General features: G+C 40.7%; 1 protein-coding gene and 1 pseudogene across 4 annotated transcripts in view; both read left to right on the top strand.

The window, feature by feature from the left end:
• CLIP4 (CAP-Gly domain containing linker protein family member 4) overlaps positions 1-22,481 on the top strand; it is a 66,006-nt gene that overhangs the window by 18,854 nt on the left and 24,671 nt on the right. For all 4 annotated transcript variants that reach the window (XM_020793123.3, XM_020793125.3, XM_078383017.1 and 1 more), the window contains exons 2-5: positions 6,671-6,818; positions 12,420-12,559; positions 13,092-13,185; positions 22,263-22,424. In XM_020793123.3, coding sequence (XP_020648782.3) covers positions 6,686-6,818; positions 12,420-12,559; positions 13,092-13,185; positions 22,263-22,424 — 529 coding nt within the window. In that variant the 5' untranslated portion in view covers positions 6,671-6,685. The remainder of the gene's footprint in view (positions 1-6,670; positions 6,819-12,419; positions 12,560-13,091; positions 13,186-22,262; positions 22,425-22,481) is intronic.
• LOC140703418 (U1 spliceosomal RNA) lies at positions 8,971-9,125 on the top strand (annotated as a pseudogene).

Raw genomic sequence — 22,481 nt, 5'->3', positions numbered from 1 at the left:
GCTCAACATCAGATCCCTTTGACATCTGAAGCGGAGCGAAAAAGGGCTGTGTCCTTGCACTGACCCTGTTTGGGATCTTTTTTGCTGTCATGCTGAAGCAGGCCTTTGGAAGTGCAACACAAGGTGTCTATTTCCGGACTAGATCAGACGGAAAGCTCTTTAATCTCTCTAGATTGAGAGTGAAGCCCAAAGTCCAGCTGAAATGCTTGCGGGACGATGCAGCTGTTGTTGCCCTCCAACAACTCACGAATCGCTTTAGCAAGCCCTACCAAGACTTTGGATTAACAATCAGCCTGAAGGAAACAAGTCATGGGCCAGAGCGTGGACTCACCTCCCTCTATTGCCATCTCCACAGAAGAATTGGAGGTTGTTCATGACCTTGTGTGCAAGGCAGGAGAGAAAGCTGAACACATTCCATATGTGTTGACTCCGACACGTTTTTGGTATCACCTGGCAGGACAAAGTTCCAAACAGAGTAGTCCTAGAATGAGCTGGAATTTTTAGCATGTATACATTACTGAAACAGCGATGTCTCAGTTGGCTCGAGCATGTCGTGAGAATAGCTGATGGTCATATTCCAAAAGATGTCCTGTATGGAGAATTAGTGCAGGGAAATCACCCCAGAGGGAAACCACAGCTGCGATACAAGGATATCTGCAAGCGGGATCTGAGGGCCTTAGGAATGGACCTCAACAGATGGGAAACCTTGACATCTGAGCATTCAGCCTGGAGGCGGTGCATCACAGGCTCTCCCAGTTTCCTCGCCCCTGGAACAATCTGCCTCTGGAGATTCATGCGGCCCCTTCGCTGGGTATTTTTAAAAATCAATTAAAAACATGGATGTTCAGGCAGGCCTTCCCTCCCGTTAATATCTGATTCTTCCTCTTCTCTTTCTTGTTCACTTTTTATTTTTTTTCTTCTCCATCTTGAAGAACTGGTTATTTAATGTAATAATTTCTTTTGTTATATTTACTTGTTATTTTATGTGTCTGTAAGCTGCCTAGAGTGGTCGCAAGACCAGATAGGCAGGATATAAGTAGAATGAATGAATGAATGAATGAATGAATGAATGAATGAGTGAGTAAATAAATAAATAAATAAATAAATAAATAAATAAATAAATAAATAAATAAATAAATAAATAAATAAATAAATAAATAAAGTTGAAGAGACCCTTGTCCAGCAGGCTGAGGCCAAGAGGCAGTCCCGAACCCAGCAAAATCAGGGAGCTGGACAGGGGCCAGATTGGATTTGTCTTCAGTGTGGAAGGGATTGTCACTCTCAAATTGGCCTCCTCAGCCACACTAGACGTTGTTCCAAGTCCTCCATACAGAACACGTTACCATAGTCTCTCGAGACTGAAGGATGCCTAATCTAAATCTTGGGCTACTGAGACTTCTTGAGCTGCAGAATAGCTATAGAAAAATTTATATGAGTCCTCAAGTATTGGAGTTTTGTCAGGCAGTGTCTTAACCTAACCTGTAAAATAGTAGTTCCTGTAAACAATATTTGCCATCTGCTTTTATTTACAAGAGCAACAAATTTGTTTTTTTATTGCTGAGAATTACAGTGGACCCTCTACTTAAGGAATTAATCCGTATTGGAATGGTGGCTGCAAGTCGAAAAGTCTGTAAGTCGAATCTCCATTGACCTACAATGCACTGAAAACCGATTAATCTCGTAACCAGTGGTTTTTATTCTATTTTTATTCCATTTTGGTTTTTTTCTGGTCTGTAAGTCGATTCTCTGGCTGCAAGTCGAATCTAAATTTTGCAGCCAGAGAAGTCTGTAACTCGAAAAGTCTGTAAGTCAAGGGTCCACTGTAATAACATGAGGATTTTGAGTATTAATAACATCAGTGAAATCTTGTTTCCATGTGTATTTTAAGACCTTGACTTGATGTCAGCAGTAAATTAGTATTAGTTTGTGTGCCGCTAAAAATGAGAACAGCAGATTTATTTTTAATTATTCCATATTTATGTCTTCAAGAGGTCATGTTACTTTAAATGTGGTCTGAATAGTTTAAAACAATGAATCCTATATTTATAGAACAAAAACAAAATCTATTTAGACGTGATCTCCTGCAAAAATAAAATAGGTCAGACCAATTTGAAATATTGTTTCTTCATTCTGACCAACAAAAGCTTTCTACTCAGCATCATTATACTAAGAATTTTTAAAATCTCCAAAATTGGTCTCTAGGTGGCCTCCCTTGGAGGAGAGTTCTGTAAATATGAGGTTACCTCCAGGGGGACATTAGTGTTTATTGTTCTCGACCTCTCTTGGATAAGTATATAATTTTGGTATACCAATCATAAATATGGTACCCCAATCATTTATTAAGATGATGAAAACAGCAGAAGGGAAGAGTAATTGAAGGCAAGCAGGATGCAAGCCATGTAGAGCTTTATTGGGATAACTAACTCCGCGGCTAAATTGGCATACTAAGATTTTAAGCCTCATTGACTGACAGGCAACCCATTTTCAATTTGACCATTATGGCTGGAGTGGGGTTAAAGTAATCTGGAAATAAAGACAATAATAAGGCCATATGTGCCCTGACTCTATATGTGATCAAGGATAAATGTTATTCTAAGTACCTAGTCAAGTGTGTCTTCCATTTAACCTTCAACAATCTGTGCTGAAATATATGCAAACACATTTGCAACATTTCTATTGTACCATTTGAGAAATATGGTATAAACATATAGGTTAATTATGATATATGTACACTTTCCAAAATATGAGTTACCACTGTGCTCTAACACAGATAAATTGAAGAGCTAGTGTTCCTTGGATTATGAGCACATGCTCTTCAACTGTAGGGATCGGAATCTATCAAAAGGCACATGTTTAAGACCAAATAATTTTTTTGAATGGATTCTTTACTGAACTTCTGAAGTTAAAAACTTGAAGACTGCTTGGCACTAGACAGCCATTCAGAGAAATTTTGAAGATCTCCTTTTCACTTGCATAAGAAAGTCTGGTTGCCTTTGTACTCATAAAAAATAAGGGAGCCATATTAGCCATAAAACCAGTTCCAAATTTTTACTTGGCTGGTAGCTTCATTAGGCCAACCAAAAAGGACCAACAAAGTGTGCACATGTTCAAGATCTTCCACAGGCAAGATGTTGCAAAAGTAAACAGTATGGAGAGGAAGGTGGGATGTACCATATTTTTCATTCTATAAGACTCACTGAGAAGTGCATGCGTCTTATGGAGCGAATACTATAAAACAGTGTTTCCCAGGGCCCAGCGGGGGTGGGGAGAGCCTTGGAAGGGTCAGAGAGTGCCTTCCAGGACCTTCAGAGAATCCCCCTGTCGGGCCAGCAGGGGTGAAATCGCCAGCTTCCAGGACCCTTCTGAGGCTTGGAAAGCTTCAGAAGGGTCTTGCAAGCTGGCGATTTCGGCAGCCTCAGAAGGGTCCTGGAAGCTGGCGATTTCGCGCCTACTGGCCCCCACTGGCCCCGTGGGGGGGGCGATGGGGGAGCCTCCAAAGGGTCCTGGAAGGCACTCTAGGACCCTTCCGAGGCTCCACCCACCCACCCGTGCAGGCCGAAATTGCCAGAATATTTTTTTCCTGTTTTCCTCCCCTAAAAATGAGCTGCGTCTTATGGAGTGGTGCGCCTTATGGAGCGAAAAATACGATATTCATGTAATGTGCGTAGAAACGGGTGAAGGAGAGGGGCTAGGTCGACAATCAAATGGGGCTCAGTAGGGGATGCTATAGTATTAGATTTCAGCCAGAGTAACTGATGGGTTTGAGGGTGCTGGAAAATTAGAAAGGTTTGATCTACTTTCGTAAACAATACAAGGCCCACTATATTATTCCACCCTTTGAGTGGTTAAAAATGCCAAAAATTGACAACTATATATAAGAGGCAATTTTTTTAAAAAAGAGGGAAATAATTCATATAAGAGGAGCTGATAGTCTTGCTGAATTAAATAAAAGACATAATCTTTTGTATTTGTGTTTAGAATTTTGTTCTTGCTTATTGTGACAACTTTTAAAACTTCTTAGCAATACTTTTTTACCTATTTTTTGTGAGCTCATAGAATAAGGTTTTCAAGTGTCCTCCCATCAGGTGTAGATTCAGATCTGCTTAACATAGCACATGGCACTACATCAAACTCATTTGGAGTTTTCACGGGAAAGCAGAGGACCATAGTTCTTATTTTAAAAAATTAGTATATTGTGTTTTTAATTAATGCTTAGACTTTGAATGGTTTGGAGCTGCAGGGTACACTAGAACACTTGAGCATGATTATCAGTTTTGAAAAAAAAACATACTGGCATGCCCTACAAGCCATATAAATTATTTGACTTCACATTTAGATGAGTTGAGTGAGAAATTGTAGACTCATTGGATTTGGATGAAGCAGTAGTGGAAGATGAACTAAATGAGGCTTCTGGCTATCTTTTTGCTCCTCGGTGTTATGAGAAGAATAGCACTGTGTGTTTGTCCTGGGGAGTGAGCTTGCAGGGGCGAGGAGCTTGACCTACTTCTGTTCCTAAGCTTTGTTTCATGCACCATAGTGACATCATAATATATAGAATAGGCAGATTCCACTGCTTGATGTCCTCTAGAGATTGTTTTGAACTTCATCTTCCATAACCCTAGAGGTCATCAGTTTGGGGAATATTGGAATGGGGTATCTATCATCAGTGATAGTTAAATATTCTTATTGGTCTTGCATGGGATTTAAAGTAGTCCCAGTTATGAAGTACTTATATAAAACATGATTATTGTGTGTTTGGATGGTTAGAAGCATTCAGGTTCTATACATTATACTGTGCTATGGAAGAATCTTCAAACACTGACATACCTTATAAAACCCACCACTGCATAGTAACTACAGAATAATGTGATGCCTAAAGTACTCTTTTAAGAAGTCTTTGTCATTGCTAAGTGTACTTAATTGTGGTATCCAAATTGTTATTCTTTACTTTTGGATGACAAACAATTTTAGAAATTCAGAAGGCTATCTGAAAGCATTGGTCTCTTGAAAAGCATGCTGGATTGGCTCATGTAATATTTTACTAAGAAGCAATTGCTGTGCATTCATTAACCAATACTGGCCTGAATCCTGTTACTTATGCCTCCTGACCTAAATGTATCATCATAACACTTAGTGACAAGTGCCTTAAGAAGCAAAGTCATGGGACTTGATGCACAACAATAAATGCCTACACCAATTTATTACCTTGTCAGCATTTTCCAGTGGACTTAGGCTGGTGTAATTTTTCAGTTGGATTCCATTAAGATGTTCCAGGTGCTTCTGTTTAAACTGCAAAAACTTTGTGTTTACGTTGAGATAGATTAACATGGAGCTAATATGGTTTTGTCTGAAAGTACCCTCAAAATGTCAACCGGTGTAACTGTTGTGAGCACAAGTTTGCATGGAGAAGAACTCTCAAAAACTTTGAATTTTAATTGCTTGTTTTAGTAATAATAATACATGGGGGGAGGGGGAGTCTGCTTCCTTTCATGTTTTATCCCAAATGTGGAGAATTTGAATATCTTCAAGTGGTGAAATGTTTTCTGATGGTCTACAGAAGTGCTGGAGTTCAAAGTGTTTCAGTGTGCTGAATATTTTAATTTATGCTTGGTACATTAATAATTGTGGTGGCCGGATAGCTCAGTGGTTTTGGCACCTAGCTGTGGAGCTAGAGGTTGGGAGTTGGAAGCCCCACGGTGCCTCCTGGGAGAAGAGCCAAGCTGATCAGTTGCCCTCAGAAGAAAAGAAGAGTAGCCCACTTCTGAGTGTTCTCTATCTAGAAAACCCTGGAAAGAATTGGCATAAGTCAGAATCAACTTGACAGCACACAATGATTATTCTGTTAAGTGGTAGAAGAGAGTATTTTATTGCAAGAGAATTGCTAATAATTTCTGAGGTAGAGTTGAAAACAGGAATAGCAGTGTAAATCAGGGTGGATAAAAGTCAATACAGTGGTGCCTCGCTTAGCGATCGCTCCGTTGAGCGATGAATTCGCATAGCGAGGGGGTCCGGGCCATCGCTGGAGCGTTCGCTCAGCGATGGCCCCTATGGCGTTTTTTCGCTGTGCGACGATCGCTAAGCGATTCGCTTAGTGATTTTCGCACAACGAAGCGGGGGAAAACAGCTGATCAGCGGTTCCAAAATGGCCACCGCAACTTTTCCCGCCGCGCCCTCGCTTTGCGAGGGCCTGAAAATGGCCGCCCCTATGGAGAAGCTTCGCTCAAGGGTAAGTTTAGGGCCCATTGGAACGCATTAAACCAAGTTTAATGCGTTTTAATGGGTTTTTTGTTCTGTTGAGCGATGGTTTCGCATAGCGAAGGTTAATCTGGAACAGATTAACCTCGCTATGCGAGGCACCACTGTAATTTCTTAAAATCTGATTTTAAAAATTTAAATCAATTTGATTTAAATCAAATGCAGCCTAGCATTGCCTTTTTTTGATAAGCACTTGAACATATTGGCTGAAATTCCATTACATAGTTATGCCTATGGAAGGAAAAAAGCATAACTTGCAGGGGTTTCTCACTGCTAATTAACAAGTCTCTGTTGGATTTTGGTGCATGTTCTAGTCTGATAGGTTGACGTGTAGTTGAAGCTGTGCAATGGGAATTTGGCTACTGTACCATCTATGTGTTTTGAGATATTCTCTGTTTAATTTTGTTTGTTAAAGGTGGCTTTCTAGAAGATGACCATAGAGGATCTGCCTGACCCTTCTGTAGAAGGAGATTCACTGACTAGAATATACCAATATTTTATCCCTGGCTCTGAAGATCCTGTTACCTATTCAGTTTCAGCTGCACCAATGCCTTCTGAATGTGGTAAGGATATCTTTAAAAGGAAAAATACAGAAGGATAATGTTCAGTTGGGAAAATTCATAGACTTCAGTGGCAGGTTCTTTGTATGGAACAGTTTCCATGTGAAATACAGTGGCAGTTTCTTTGTATGGAACAGTTTCCATGTGAAATACTGTGCATGTCTGCTTCTGTTTTTATTGAATAACTACTACTCAGGATTCCAGCCTTGAGAAATGAAGATATGAAAGCAACACAAGACTTATGAACTTCACTGCAAGTTTGGGCTATGACAGTTAGGCATGTTCATTCATGTTTTTGTATTGTTTTGTTTTCAGAATCTAAATCTCAGGATTCTCCATTCAGGAATTTCCAGCTGCTAGGCAGACACCTAAATTGCACTTACCTAGATGAAGGCTGGGCTGGAAGGCCTCATGGTCCAAGCTAGCTTAACCTTGGGCCTAGAGCTTGCTGGGAACTCCCAGCAACCACCAAGGCAACTTTCTTTTTTAACAAGCAGCTAAGCCGCAGTTTGTCTTATACTGTAATGAGTCATGAGGCCTTCCAGCCCAGCCCTCATCTAGGTGATCACAATTTTGATATCTGCCTGGCAGCTGGAACTCCCAGAAAGGAGAATTCTAGGATTTGAAGTAAAAACAAACCAAAGCAACCACCCAAAACCCAAATGCACATGCCTACAGACAAGCTGCAAGCACCTTTTTGTTTATAGTACTCTATTTTTCGTTCCATAAGACGCACCTGACCTTAAGATGCACCTAATTTTTAGAGGAGGAAAACAGGGAAAATATATTCTGAACCAAATAGTGTAATAAAATATTTAATAAAGTATAACAGAATAACATTTGAACCATGTAAAGTGAACAGCAGTCAACAGTGGCATTAAGAACCATTACCAAATGTCATTAACAAATGGAGAGACTTAAAGCTTTGTGTACTCTAGTTTATGTACCATAAATTTGTGTACCATAAATTTAATTCAAGTACATATAGACCATTATCAGCCAGTGATAAGACCTATACCACTCTACCTATATTTTACATTTCCTTTCATCCACCTCCTCCCCATGCTTATAGAAATGTCTCAATGACAGATGAGATTGTTGTGCAACTCTGCCCAGCTACAGCTCAAGCCTATATTAAGTTAGAAATGGTTTGTCTGATTTGGCACTGCATTGAGAGGTCCCTTTTAGTTGCGTGGAGGATAAATAGTGGAATTAAACTATTTAACAGCTGGTTTTCCTTATTTACTTTAGGTTATGCAAAAGAACAGCAACACGAAGCTTAATCTGATCCCATTCACTAGCAGTAGCATATGCTCAGCATAAGACCAAATCTCCAATTTCTGACATAATTGAACGCTTATAGCATGCAAGGCCCAACAGGTTAGGCCACACAAAGCCATGAACAATGTTCTTGACGAGCCAAAGAAAACTGAATACAAACTATAGTAGCTGAAATCAGGAAGCAGGTACTGTAATCCAGTTAGAAGTCACGAGGCACAGTTTCCTTGCTGCAACACCCTTTGGAAATACATTCTCTATTAGATGCCCAGAACTAGTTGAAAAGTTTGCAAGTTGATGGCAGCCATTTTGTGCTCTTCTCCACTCCTGCTCCTGCTCCTTTCCCCTCCCCTCTCCCCACCTAACAGCTGATCGGCGCTGGTCTGAACGGCTTCCCAGGCAGCTTTTAAAGCAAGTACTGGTATGCAAGTTTCTACACAAGCAGGTTTCAACTCAAACGGAGCACCTTTTCACCCGAGCACTAACTCCAAACAAACAGCTTTTAAACTAAATTTTACATTTTAAAATGACAATACCAGGCAGTCCCAGGTCTCTCTCCCAGCTCTCTAACTGCATGGACTAGCAAGGAAGCAGATAAGCAGCCTCTTCATTAACTGAAAGTTTGAATTTCCCCGCTTTCCCTGCCTTCCCCGCATATTAGGTATGCTAATATCTGTGCACTGGAGGATTGTGGGAGGAACATCCAGTCCCTGATGGGGGTCCTGTGGGGCACCCGAAAACACTGAGTAGCTCTCTTGGCCTCTTTCGGGAGTGCGGCTGTGCAGCCCTGTTCTGATCAGAAGATGCAGCCGGGGGCATCACCATGCCTTTGGGGGACAGGGCACAGAAAGGGGCGGGAGGTTCAGGGGCCATTCCAACTCATACCTGGCAGGGGAGATACCATGATTATCAAAGTGGTTTTCCCAGGGTGAGGCTCATCTATTGCACTTTCGATGTGCTAACCCCTGTGATTTCCCCAAATGTGGGAAAATCAACTGCCTAAGCGGGGTACTGTGTTTGTGGTTTCCCCTGGTCTTTCTAGAATCACTCTTTCCCCTTTGGTTCTTGGCTGTTTTCACTGCCTGCTGTCATAGGCCTGTTGGCCTTTCTGGTTTTCCAGGTGGGCTCCAGGAAGCAGATCCTGGAAAGCCAGCAGTGCAGAATGGTGAAGTCCAAACAGCAAGCATTTGGTGCCAGTTCAGAGGCCTCCCAGCATGGCAGTGGGCTTCTGGGTGGTGGTGGTTCAACCCTTTTGTACTGTATTCGTTCCATAAGATGCACATACTTTCTCCCCCACTATTTAGGGGGAAAAATTGTGTCTTATGGAGTGAAAAATATGGTATATGGTAGTCAAACTAGACATTAAGGGAAATGCATATTTACTTGCCATGCTACAGTGGCATGCCAATCCTAGGTATGTTAATTCAGAAATAACTTTTGCTGAATTCATTGGGACTTAACTCCCAAGTGAATGCTTCTACCACTGATACCTAGTGCAAATCTTCTAAAAGAAAATAAGAAAAGATGACATTTTCAACTTGCTGGTTTATGAATGCTTTGGAATAAAAGGCAGTAAGCTGATTGACAGGACTGACAGAGTGGGGCAACATGTTTACATTCATTACATACATAACTTGTTTGGTGGCTTTGTTTGGATCTTCAAATTAAAATTGATGGCATGGGTTGTAGGAAGCTAGTTTGACACACTCAAACTGATGTTCTTGACATGGTCAAATGCATCTATCAAAAACAGCAAGCAGAATATTGTTTTAGCTAAAGACTGTGCTGGTATACACATTGAACAGGTGTATATAGCATGTTACTAAGGACATTTTGAGTCTAAAAATTTCAGTAATAAATTAGCTATGGTCCCAGAGATAAGTGAAACATCTCAGGATGACTCAACGTTTTCCTGTAGAAAACTAATGAGGGTACTCCGAGGGGATTTGTTCCAGATCTATTAATCACGTCAGATTGTGTGTACTGTCTTTGCTCCATAATTCAGTTCTTTTACTTTCAACCCAGTGCTTGTCATGCTTTCTGCTTCAGTGTTCTGTGTTCAGTTAAACATTTGAAGAAGCTTCCAGTGCAAGGCTGTGCTGGTGTTTGCTGCACTTGAACGGATTGTGAAAGAGATTTCTTAATTATGAGCATTTTAATGGTGCTGTGCCTATGATGATAGTGCAAAAAATTGCAACTGGCTTGTGTCAGCCAGGTCCATACTTCGAAATCCACTTCGGCGTGCATGTTTTTTTCAGTGAAGATGTAGAGAGAGTTCCCATATAAAATAATTTGATCTCAGAATTGATCTGAGTTAAGTATGTGTTGTGTAGATGCCAGTTTTTTGAACGAAAGGAAACCCTCCTCATCAAACACACTGGACCTGCAACATATGAATCTTATACCAGCTGCAGGCAAAGATGTTGAGTATAAAAAGACCAACTACTTGCTGCCTTCTTTAAGTGAATCAGTATTGTGATTCTATCTTTATTTTGATATGAAAAAGAAGGAATCACAAGGTCAATACACTTAAAGAAGAATGGAAGTAGATAGTCTTCTTTAAGTCTTTGTGGGATTTAATGACTTCTTGAGAAGAAAATACAGTATGAGACAGCTTTGCAGCCTGTATATCCTGCAAGAAAGCAGATGTTAGGAGTTGAACACCTGCCTGTTACCAGATGATACACATTTTTCAACTGCCAGAGGAGGAATTATCTTGAAATCAGAGTAAAATATAATGCCCAGATTTCAAAGGAACCATTCTAATGTCATATGCAAGATGCATTGCCCCATGAAAGTGCTAATGTGTCACCTTCTGTGCAACAGCAGTATCCCTTTTCTTTCCCTTCTCTCCTTCCATGAGCCATGGAAGACCCTTCCTCAGCCTGGTACAGGGTCAAAAGGATGCTTTCAAAATTACATTGACCGTCTTTTGGAAGACTAGCTTTCTTTTCTTTTTTCTGTAACTTTGGGTTTTCTTTTTTCTGTAACTTTGGGGTATGTACTGTTCTGTTTCATAAGAAGAACGCAGTGGTCAGAACTAATCCATTTACTTAGACCTCGAGAAATGTTCTTTAGGTGGCTAATGCAAGGATAGTTAGCTTCTAAATTTTATCTGTTAATAGCCATTTTGATGCCTGAACTAAGTGTGCAGTCACTAAGCATGTTTAATTGTCTCATAAATAAAAGGAGCTCCAACTGTACTCTTAGTGCTAATAAATCGATCTCTTTATCCATTCCAACAGCTGTATACATCAATAGGTTTTATTCTAATCACATCTTTACATTAATGAGACTGACAACAAATGCAATTAACTAAGATGCAATGAACTGCTGTTTTTTATTCCCTGTATAAACTCTGTACATTCAGAATAGCTGGCAAAACACTTGAATTGCCTATAAGACAACATAATTAGACTAACACAAGTTTCTGATGAATTTCTGATATTAATGATTCTGGACTACTTAACTGAATTAAGGTTTTTGTACATGTTTGTGATTTTCCTACCTCTAATTCTGCATACTAGTTTTCCCAAGCATAGAACTAGGTAAGGGCCATCTGAAGAGCTATGTCACTTTCTGGTAAACAAATATTTAATACTGGTTGAGACGGGCTCTAGGAGCACAGGAATTAAGAATAATGTCCAATTCTTACTTTGCTAACTATTTTTTCTTTCAGTATCTTCCTCTCTTGTTAATTTTCTACCTGGATGGGAAGAGTACTATTTTAATAGGGGTGATTTTGAGAGGAAATAAAGTCAGCCAAAAAAAAAAAAAAAAAGGTTAAAGCAGTCTTATTTTTCCTATATGTTTGAGTGCAGTCTCAAGCAAATGTTTTTCTCCCCATTCCAAAGCCACAGACACAGAGAGAGAGATACTTCTCTCCAACATGGCAGTTTCGTGTGCCATTTTTACTTCTGGGGTAAAATGCTTTTACTTAACATCTTTAACATAATGTAAGTAATTTTTTAATATTTGAAAAATGTACCTGGTTTTGCTTTTAATATTCTGTTTTTAATGATGTAAGCGTCCTTGGGTCCTTTTTTAGGAGAAAGATAGGGTAAAATATTTTAAATAAATAAATAAGTAAATAAATAAATATTTTCTACTCATCCGAACCTCTAATCAAATTCTTCGATTAAGATCAGTTAATTGTCCACTAAAGCTCTATCTAGAAGCACCCCAAGGTTTGCTACCAATTCAGAGGATCATAACAATCTGTGTAGTATGTGAATAGTATGTCAACAAATATATTGGGAGAGGATGGAAGGGAGACTTATGGTAATACATGCAAACTAAACTTACTTTTTCCACCTGTTCCTTCAGAGTTCTCCTTTTTTGATCCAAATGATGCAGCATGCCAGGAAATTCTTTTCAACCCAAAAACATCTGTCTCGGAACTATTTGCAATTTTAAGACAGTGGGTCCCCCAAGTCCAGCAGAACATTGATATAATTGGGAATGAGGTGAGCAGTGCTTTGAAATTTCTTAAGTGTAAAGATAATTCACAGTATTTGTATGTTTGTGTGTGTGTGTGTATGTGTGTGTTGGTGTATGTAACTGCCACTTCTACCAATATCATTTTTATATGAGATCTAATGTTACAGAAAGTGTCTGTGTATCTAGTTCCATATGGAACAGAAATAGAACTCTGAATAAAATGTAAGTTTAAATTATTGGAATTCTAGCAAGAGCTGATAAGTTGTACAAAATGCTTGCTCCAGGGGATGGAGTGATATGGGGCTGCATACCTTTCCCATATCTTGCATGTCATATCTAAATTTATTTTTTTAAAGGCCACTGATAGAAGGCATCAGATACTGCATTAATGGGGTGCATTGTGATAATGACATTTATCTCAGGCACTGTGAAAGACTTGAAATTGCTATGTTAATATAGGAAAATAACATGTAAATAATAATTTTACATGTCTAAAATTAAAATATTTTACATAATTTTATTGGAGTCATATACAGTCTTGTTCTGTTGTTTCTGCAGATCCTTAAGAGGGGCTGCAATGTGAATGACAGAGATGGCTTAACTGACATGACTCTCTTACATTACACGTGCAAATCAGGGGCCCATGGTATTGGTAAGTAAAGAACTGAGAGATATGCAGTGACAATTGTCCTTATTGGTGGAAGATGTGACTGGTCTTCATCTCTTCTCAGGATTGCCTTGCCCCTCTTTAGATTTGAAGTTGAAATAGGATGTGTCTGTGCTGCTCTTTGTGCCGGAAAAAAAAAGGCTACCATGGCTGCTTCATATGACAGGACTGTGAGAATACTGTTTATTATTGATAACACTTATAAGCAACTTTCTCCCCACAGAATGATTGTGAAAGTAACACACACACACACAAAAGAATCTGTCAAGGACAGCTAGGCAATAATAGTTTTGAGTAACAGAAAATAAAAAGAATTGGGAAGAAGTCCCAAGCGAGAACTTAAATATGAGCAAGACTATGTGGATGGCACAGTAATGTTTGAAGACTCACCAAAAAGGGTTGTTTTCTCCAGTTGATTAAGTGTTATGAAAGAGCATGTCTGCCTCCTCTCTCTTATAACTAAAAGATCATCTCTGGATATCTGACCATCTGCAAGACAGTCTTCATTAAAACTGGAGTTGAGGGCTTGTTACTGCTCAGAGTAGACACGTTCTAGATGGGCGGTATATAAATCTAATAAATAAATAAATAAATAAATAAATAACTCAATTGCTCAATCAATCAATCATTATTTCATGGTAATCATGTATTACAGAAATGGGTTGTGTTTTAGTGCTCTCCTGCTCTGTAAGTCTTCTAAAGGGAGTCTGTGCTAAAATTAAACATTTCAGCTTTCTGTGGCTCAATCCATTCCGTGGTCTCCATATTCCTTCAGCAAAAGTAACTTTCCATGATGTTGTTATTACATGCTGTCCAGTCGCCTCTGATTTAAGCATAATTTCCAGAATGTCCTATCTTCAACAACCCTGCCCAGCTCTTGCAAACTCAAGCCTGTGGCTTCTTTTCCTTCTTTCCATAGCAACTATTGAAATATTCAGATATGAATACAATACAAATGGTATTAATTAACAGGAATATGTTATTTTATCATGGTAGACATAAAGTATGTCAAGACATTGCACAAATAAGATCTTAATAAATTTATTTGACACTTGAAAATGAATGCTCTTAATTCTATTGTTTGCAGGCTGCTATATATTGAAGTACCATGCTCTGAGAATTATTGATATAGGTCAGCTTAGAAATACTGTAATAAATGAAATATACCTACATAAGCTTCAACATGTTGCATTATTTGTTAAAGGAAATGATTTTAAGTTCTATTACTTCCAATCAAGTCAAGGAACATCTCTTTTTTTGGCTGAGAAGTATTAGTCAGATGTGCTTTTTAAAAACTACACCACTGACAACATAATCCACTGTTTTATGGGTTGGTTGTTGGCCGTTTGCCATTGTGAGCTAAAACAGGTAACTGTTGCAAAAATGGCAGTGTTACTAATAATGGCTGCTGTTTCAGACTAACTGTAAGGGAAGGAATGTTGTTGTGAGTAGGGATGGAAAAGGAATTCGTTGGAGTCTCATTTCTGAATATTAATATCTATTTTGAACTTCCTGGGACTTGGAAGTAGAATAGAACACAGCATGCCTCAGAAATCTATTATTTTGCGGGACGAAAGAGGGGACAGTAGATGCCAAACAAAACTTAAATGAAGTTGTACAGACTTTAGAATCGTCTGTATTAGACATGACACCAGGTAATATGAATGCAGTAGAGAGTTATCCAGTGACCCATGCAGCTTCCAAAATTAAAAAGCATTATGACAAAAATCTTAAGGAGGCAGAGATACTGAAACCAGATAATTTTATGGTGAAAATATGGGAAGTGAAAAAAATGGATATTCTGTCAGATGGGCTGAAAGACTGTTCAATTCAAAAAGAAACTGAACGATGGGATGTATTGTATAAATGGCAGCAGCTACCAGACAATGTTGGAATAACATAGAATAAAATTAAAATTAAATGATAAGATAAAAGCAGGAGGGTAATCAAACTGTGAAAAAGCAAAAAGTTGATATGTATTAGTAATATGAATTGATTGGATGATGTTATACTTTATGCTCTCCTATCCCCCAAAACCATTTTTCCTTTCCTATCCCCTCTTTCTTTTTGTACCCTCTATCCCTGTACCTAAATAATAAAAAAAAAAGATAAAAAAAATTTAAAAAAAAAGAAATCTATTATTTTGCGTGGCTTGAAGTTGCATTTTAGAGAAAATACACTCTGGATCATATTTGCGTGTGAAAATGGCACACAGGTACACTTAGATTGTTGGGTAAAATGTGTACATGAGTGTTTGTTAGAAATAGGCGTATAATTCTTGTGTAAGAAGAAGAAAGAAGTCTTGAAATCCAGTTTGGGACTGAGGCACAATGAATGAGATAGCTGATGCTATCAGATTGAAACAGAAACAGATTGAAAAGGTGGCTGATCTTAGTCTGTGCTATACCATTCCTCATGCAAAAAAGAGCAAAGCAGACCCCTTTTCACTTTCTCTGTGTTAAAACAGAGGGGCAAACCAAGACTTAATTTAACTTAAACCAATACATATTGGTTATAGGTTATTGTTACATACAGCACTGATGTTACCTGTCTGTCATGGGTTTGGAGGGAAAGTTCCATCCTATGGGGAGTGGAAGGCGGGACATCAGGGGGAGGAGCTGTACTGTATAAATATTTGGAGCTTGTGTGGAGAAGTTTAGAAGAAGCTGGAGTGGGAGTCTGTGTGTCAGACTGAGTACAACTGTGTGTCAGTTCGTACATACCTGATAGGTTCAGGTTTCTTTATAGGTAGCCAGAACTGATAGGTTCAGGGTCTGTGCTTTACTTTAAAGGGTTCTGTGTGAACCAAACTGTTATATGTGTAAGTTTGAGACTAAGCCACGTTACAGTATCTGATTTACTTGATCTTTTTATTTACCCTGTTTGTTATTTAAATAAACCTTGTTCTTTTATTTGTTAAAATCCATTCCTGGTCTGTGTGACTCCTTACAGGGAATGGTTGGTGGCAGCTTAATTATAGGGTGATATATCCCAGTAGGTCTGGGGTTGTTACATTGATTGGTGTCCAGCGTGTGGGATACGACTGATCCAGTTGTCCAGTGGTCCAGCAAAGCCTTGGCAAGTGTGCCCAGAGCAAGGGGGGTCTAGTCAGGGAAAATCTGAGGGCGCGTAGGTAATCTTCTAGGCTTACCTCACGGGGAGGTACGCTAGTGGAAGAACGTGCCAACTGAGATTAGGGAACTAGATTAGGGAGCTCTGAGGCAACCCGTTTTGGCGGGAAAGGGCTGAGGCAAAACTGTGTGAGGTAACAGTGATCTAGCCTGTCTGCTGAGAGGCCTAGCAGAGGGGGTGAATTCTGCCTGGCAACAGTTGCAAGTTAGTGCTGAAGGAACAGCAGCAATCTATAGAAAGCTGTTTCTGAGGCAAAAGGAAAAAAGTCGTCGCTTTATTTTGAGGCTTGACTTTTGAAGGCAGCCTGTTCGGGGGGGGATTATGCCCTTGACTCGAAGCCAAATGGCAGAAATGGGTGAAGTAAGAGAACCCCAGGTAGACCAAGGTTCTGAGGAGGAATTTGGCTCAGTGCAGGATGAGAGCACGGGAGAACAGAACCCAGAACTCAGGAAAATGCTCCTAGCCCAACAGCATGAACTGAGGATGAGGGAAATAGAAAGGGAAGAGAAACAAAGGCAAATTGAATTAGAGAGAGAAAGAATGCAGGAAAGGGAGAGGCAGAGACAATTTGAAATGGAATTGGAGAGAGAGAAAATGGCGTTTGAGTTAAGAAAATTGGAAATGATGAATCAGAACAATAATAACAATAGAGATTCTGAGGTGGGCCAATTGTCTAAAACTGACCTGAAGAAATTCCCTGTGTACCACAAGGGAGATTGCCCTGAGGTGTTCTTTTCCCTCGTGGAAAGAGCGTTTGTGGACTTCTCAGTAAGGGAAACTGAGAAGATGACCATTATGCGATCTTTAATCAGTGGCAGCCTGGCAGAAGTCTATGCAGAGATGCCAGAGGAACTGCTAAAAGATTTCGCTGAGTTTAAAAAACTGGTGTTTGCCAGACATGGGATAAATGCGGAACAGCTGAGGCAAAGATTCAGGTCACTCACCAAAAAACCAGAGCAGACTTTTACCCAAGTGGGGGCCCAACTGGTGAGGCTGCTAGAGAAATGGCTGTCTCAGGAGGGGACAGAGACCTTCCAGCAGCTCAAAGACCTGATAGCGCTGGAACAGTTTTATTCAGTCCTGCATGGGGAACTGAAGTTCCAGGTGAGGGAGAGGAAACCGAAATCTGTGACAGAGGCGGCAGAGATCGCAGATTTTATTTACCAAATAAGAAAGCCCTTAGGTGCTGAGGGGAAATCTGTAGGTAAACACAAAGAAACCTACAGCAAGTACTCTCAGGGGCCAGGGAAAAACCAGCAAGGGGGAGGGGCCCATGTTGAAGGGGAGCCCTCAGACATGAAACCACAAAGACCTCAGATTTTGGAGGGAAAACCAAAACCAGATGAGAAAGACTCCAAATACAGCAGAAAATGTTATTTCTGTCAAGGAAAGGGCCATCTAATCTCAGAGTGTGAGAAATTAAAGCAGCTAAAGGGAAATTTGCCTCATGATTTGAGTGGAACCAAGCCAAAAGCTGTGTTCTGTGTCCAGACAGAGCAAGGCTCCTTGCCACTGAGGGAGCCTGTTGCCATGGTTACTCAATCTGGAACAGTTACATCTGCTGATCAGGCTGGGGAAAATGGTCCTCTAGTGGAGGTCAAGCGCTGCTTACTAGTGAGAACAGATTCACAATTGTTTGAGACCGCAGGGGTGGACGTAGGAATACTTGACCATCAGTATAGGGGGCTAAGGGATACTTGTTCCCAGGTGACCCTGTGCCATCCAGACATTATTCCTAGGGAGTATATAATCCCAAATGAGAGCTTGAAGGTGGCAGGGATTGAGGGGCAGGTGATCTCACTGCCAGTAGCTGAGGTACCTGTGAGCTTTCAAGGCTGGAAGGGAGTTTGGCGGCTAGCGATTTCATCGACTCTGCCAGCAGCCGTGCTCGTGGGAAATGACCTGGCTGAACATGTGAAACGGGTGCTAGTGATTACACGCTCACAAGCCACCACGGGGACAGTTCAAGGGGGTACTGGAGAGCCCGAGACGGAAGCAGGTGAGGGTAGCTCCGAAGCTGTGGTAGAAACCTTAACCACAGACAGCAAATTTGGCCAAGAGCAAAAGGCGGACGCCACTCTCCAAAAGTGTGTTGAACAGGTGACAGACACCCAGCTAACACCTGAAACCACAGCGAGATTTCGTGAGAAAAAGGGAATTTTATATAGAGAGACCCTAATGAATATCTCAAAAGGGGGAGATGGGATCAGAAGTCAGCTAGTGGTACCTGAAAAGTATCGCCCCATGATCTTACAAAGGGGGCACTCTGACATGTTTGCTGCGCACTTAGGGGTGAACAAAACACAGCAGAGAATCACACAGAATTTTTACTGGCCTGAAATAGGGAAGCAGATCAAGGAGTTCTGTAAACAATGTGATGTGTGTCAGAGGCAGGGGAATAACCGGGACAGGACCAAGGTGAAGTTGTGCCCGTTGCCTGTGATTGACACCCCGTTCAAATGTATAGGAGTGGATATTGTGGGACCTTTGCCCAAGGCCACAAAGAGGGGGAACAGGTTCATTCTCACCATTGTGGACCATGCCACAAGGTACCCCGAAGCCATACCCTTGACTAACATCGAAACTAACACAGTGGCAGATGCCTTGGTGGGGTATATGTCCAGGATGGGATTTGCCTCAGAAATAATCACAGATTTGGGCGCATCGTTTACATCGAAGCTCATGAAACGGTTATGGCAAATCTGTGGAATTAAGCACAAGGAAACCACTGCCTATCACCCTGAAAGTAATGGGTTAACGGAGAAGTTCAATGGGACTCTGATGCGCATGATTAGGGCTTACTTGGCAGAGAATCCAAACAATTGGGACCAGAAGCTGCAATCCCTTTTGTTTGCTTATCGATCAGTGCCTCAAGCCAGTACCGGGTTCAGTCCGTTTGAACTTTTGTTTGGGAGAAGGGTGAAAGGTCCACTTGATTTAATCAAACAAAATTGGGAACAGATCACCCAGGATGACCCACAAGATGTTGTGACATATATAGACTCTTTAATGAATGACCTGAAGAGAAACCCAGAGCTAGCAGCAGAAAACCTGCAAGCTCAGAAGGTCAGACAGAAAACCTGGTATGACCAGAAAGCCAGGGAGCGGCACTTTAACCCAGGGGAGGAAGTGCTTTGGCTTAGGCCCTGCAAAGAGAACAAACTGCAGCTGGGTAGCCCAGAAATAAAATACTTGCGTCACATAGTAGGGGGAGGAGTGATCAAACCCCTAGAGGCCAAGATAGAAGCCATTCGCGATTGGCCCAGACCCAACACCAAGAAAAAAGTCAAATCATTTCTTGGGTTGGTGGGCTACTACAGAAAGTTCATCCCGAGGTTTAGCGAGATGGCGACTCCGCTGACCGATCTGACGCGGAAGAAGACTGATGACTGCATCCCGTGGACCAGCGACTGTGAGGAGGCGTTCCAGAGGTTGAAGCAGGCGCTCATCCATTATCCAGTGCTGCGTGCTCCAGACTTCGACCGGGAGTTCATCATCTACACCGATGCGTCTAACAGCGGGGTAGGAGCAGTTCTTTGCCAGGAGGATGAGAATGGTGACCAGCATCCAGTGTCCTACCTGAGTAGGAAACTCCAGAAAGGTGAGAGACATTTGGCAACCGTGGAAAAGGAGTGCCTGGCCATAGTATACGCGATCCAGAAGGCCAAACCTTACATCTGGGGAAGACATTTTGTTCTGTGCACTGACCACTCACCACTGCAGTGGTTAAAGACAATGAAAACCCATAATAGTAAACTTATGAGGTGGGCTTTAAACCTGCAAGATTATGACTTTGAAGTGAAGGTGGTCAGAGGGTCAATGAACTGTGTTGCTGACGCATTGTCAAGAAGACCTGAAGAATGAAGACGGCGAAGAAACCATGGACTATGTATATATTTTGGTGACCAAAAGTTAAATGTACTTGTTTATTAAACATGCTTGGTTTGTATTAATAAAGGTGACTTAATGTATTGTAAATATTAACGTTTAAATGCAAAAATTGATATGTTTAACCTAGAGTGTAAGTATGGGATTGTATGTTATTGTATAACTGTTTTTGTGTGTTTTGATCCTGGTTGTTTTTTGGAGAAAAGCACTTTAGCTTTCCCCCTACAAAACAACTTATAAAGAGGGGAGGTGTTACATACAGCACTGATGTTACCTGTCTGTCATGGGTTTGGAGGGAAAGTTCCATCCTATGGGGAGTGGAAGGCGGGACATCAGGGGGAGGAGCTGTACTGTATAAATATTTGGAGCTTGTGTGGAGAAGTTTAGAAGAAGCTGGAGTGGGAGTCTGTGTGTCAGACTGAGTACAACTGTGTGTCAGTTCGTACATACCTGATAGGTTCAGGTTTCTTTATAGGTAGCCAGAACTGATAGGTTCAGGGTCTGTGCTTTACTTTAAAGGGTTCTGTGTGAACCAAACTGTTATATGTGTAAGTTTGAGACTAAGCCACGTTACAGTATCTGATTTACTTGATCTTTTTATTTACCCTGTTTGTTATTTAAATAAACCTTGTTCTTTTATTTGTTAAAATCCATTCCTGGTCTGTGTGACTCCTTACAGGGAATGGTTGGTGGCAGCTTAATTATAGGGTGATATATCCCAGTAGGTCTGGGGTTGTTACAGTTATAAAGGCCTGAAGTGAAAGGACTTTAATCCTATGCTAGGTATCATTAAAAATGGGGTTGAAAATAAAACATCCAACATTATAATGCCATTGTACAAAACACTGGTAAGACCACACCTGGAGTATTGTACACCTCAAAGAAGACATCGTGGAACTGCAAAAGTTGCAAAAGAGAGTGACTAAAATGATGATGGGTCTGGGGCATCTCCCTTATGAGGAAAGGCTACAGCATTTGGGGCTCTTTAGTTTAGAGAAAATGTGCCTAAAGGGGGACATGATTGAAATGTATAAAATTATGCAGGGGGTGGATAAAGTGGATAGAGGGAAGCTCTTTTCCCTCTCACGCAATACCAGAGCCAGGGGACATCCACTTCAATTGAGTGTTGGGAGAGTGAGAACAGACAAAAGAAAATATTTCTTTACCCATCATGTTGTTAGTCTCTAGAACTCCTTGCCGCAGGGTGTGGTGATGGCATCTGGCCTAGATGCCTTTAAAAGGGGATTGGTAAGATTTCTGGAGGAAAAGTCCATTGCAGGTTACAAATCATGTTGGGGATATATAATCTCCAGGCTTAAAAGGAAGGTGCCTAAACATGCCAGATGCAAGGGAGGGGGTATCAAGAGACAGGTATCTAGTTGCCTTGTGTGCTCCCAGAGGCATCCGGTGGGGCCACTGTGAGACACGGGAAGCAGGACTAGATGGGCCCTTGACCTTATCCATCATGGCTCTTCTCATGTTCTTATGACTGCTTTGTTGATAGTTATAACAAAAATTATACACTGATATTTTTGGTGCTAGTACTTGTAACAAGTAAACTGACTAGATAGCTAAGAGAGCTGGAATGCCTAGGTGGTGCTAGAGGAGTCTGATTCTCCACTGTGCTGCCTGAGTGAAGAGCCAGCCTGTGTGGCATTGGGCAAAACTTCACAGTCATTCACACTCTTAGAAGTTAGATACGGTAAGCTGCCACTTCTAAGTATTTTATACCTAAAAAAACTTTGAGAGGGTTTACTGTAAGTTGGAGTTGGCTTCCTGGCAGGAGATTATAACTGCATATGGAAAGTACCGTAAAGCTTATTTTCATCAGTGTTTCTTTATATTTACAACTAGTAAATGTCTAGCTAATTCTTGGAACTATATTTTAAAGAAACATCTAGCTGAGAATGCCTGGGCTTCATAATTATTACTTTAACTTTGACAACATTCTTTGGACCTAGTACTTATTTGGCATGTTGCAATAGTGGATTAAATACTGCTAAACCATATATAAATGCTTTTTGAAAATATCTGTTTTGCAGGGGATGTAGAAACTGCTACCAAATTTGCCTCCCAACTAATTGATTTGGGCGCAGATATCAATTTGAGGAGTCGCTGGACAAATATGAATGCTTTGCACTATGCCGCATACTTTGATGTTCCAGAGCTCATTAGTGTCATTTTGAAAAACGCTAAGCCAAAAGGTAAATATGACCAGGTATAATAGCCTTGGATGTCTTACACCTCATCCATGTCTATTT

The sequence above is a fragment of the Pogona vitticeps genome, chromosome 1, assembly GCF_051106095.1.
Source record: "Pogona vitticeps strain Pit_001003342236 chromosome 1, PviZW2.1, whole genome shotgun sequence".
NCBI lineage: Eukaryota > Metazoa > Chordata > Lepidosauria > Squamata > Agamidae > Pogona > Pogona vitticeps.
This window is presented reverse-complemented; position numbering and strand designations above follow the sequence as displayed.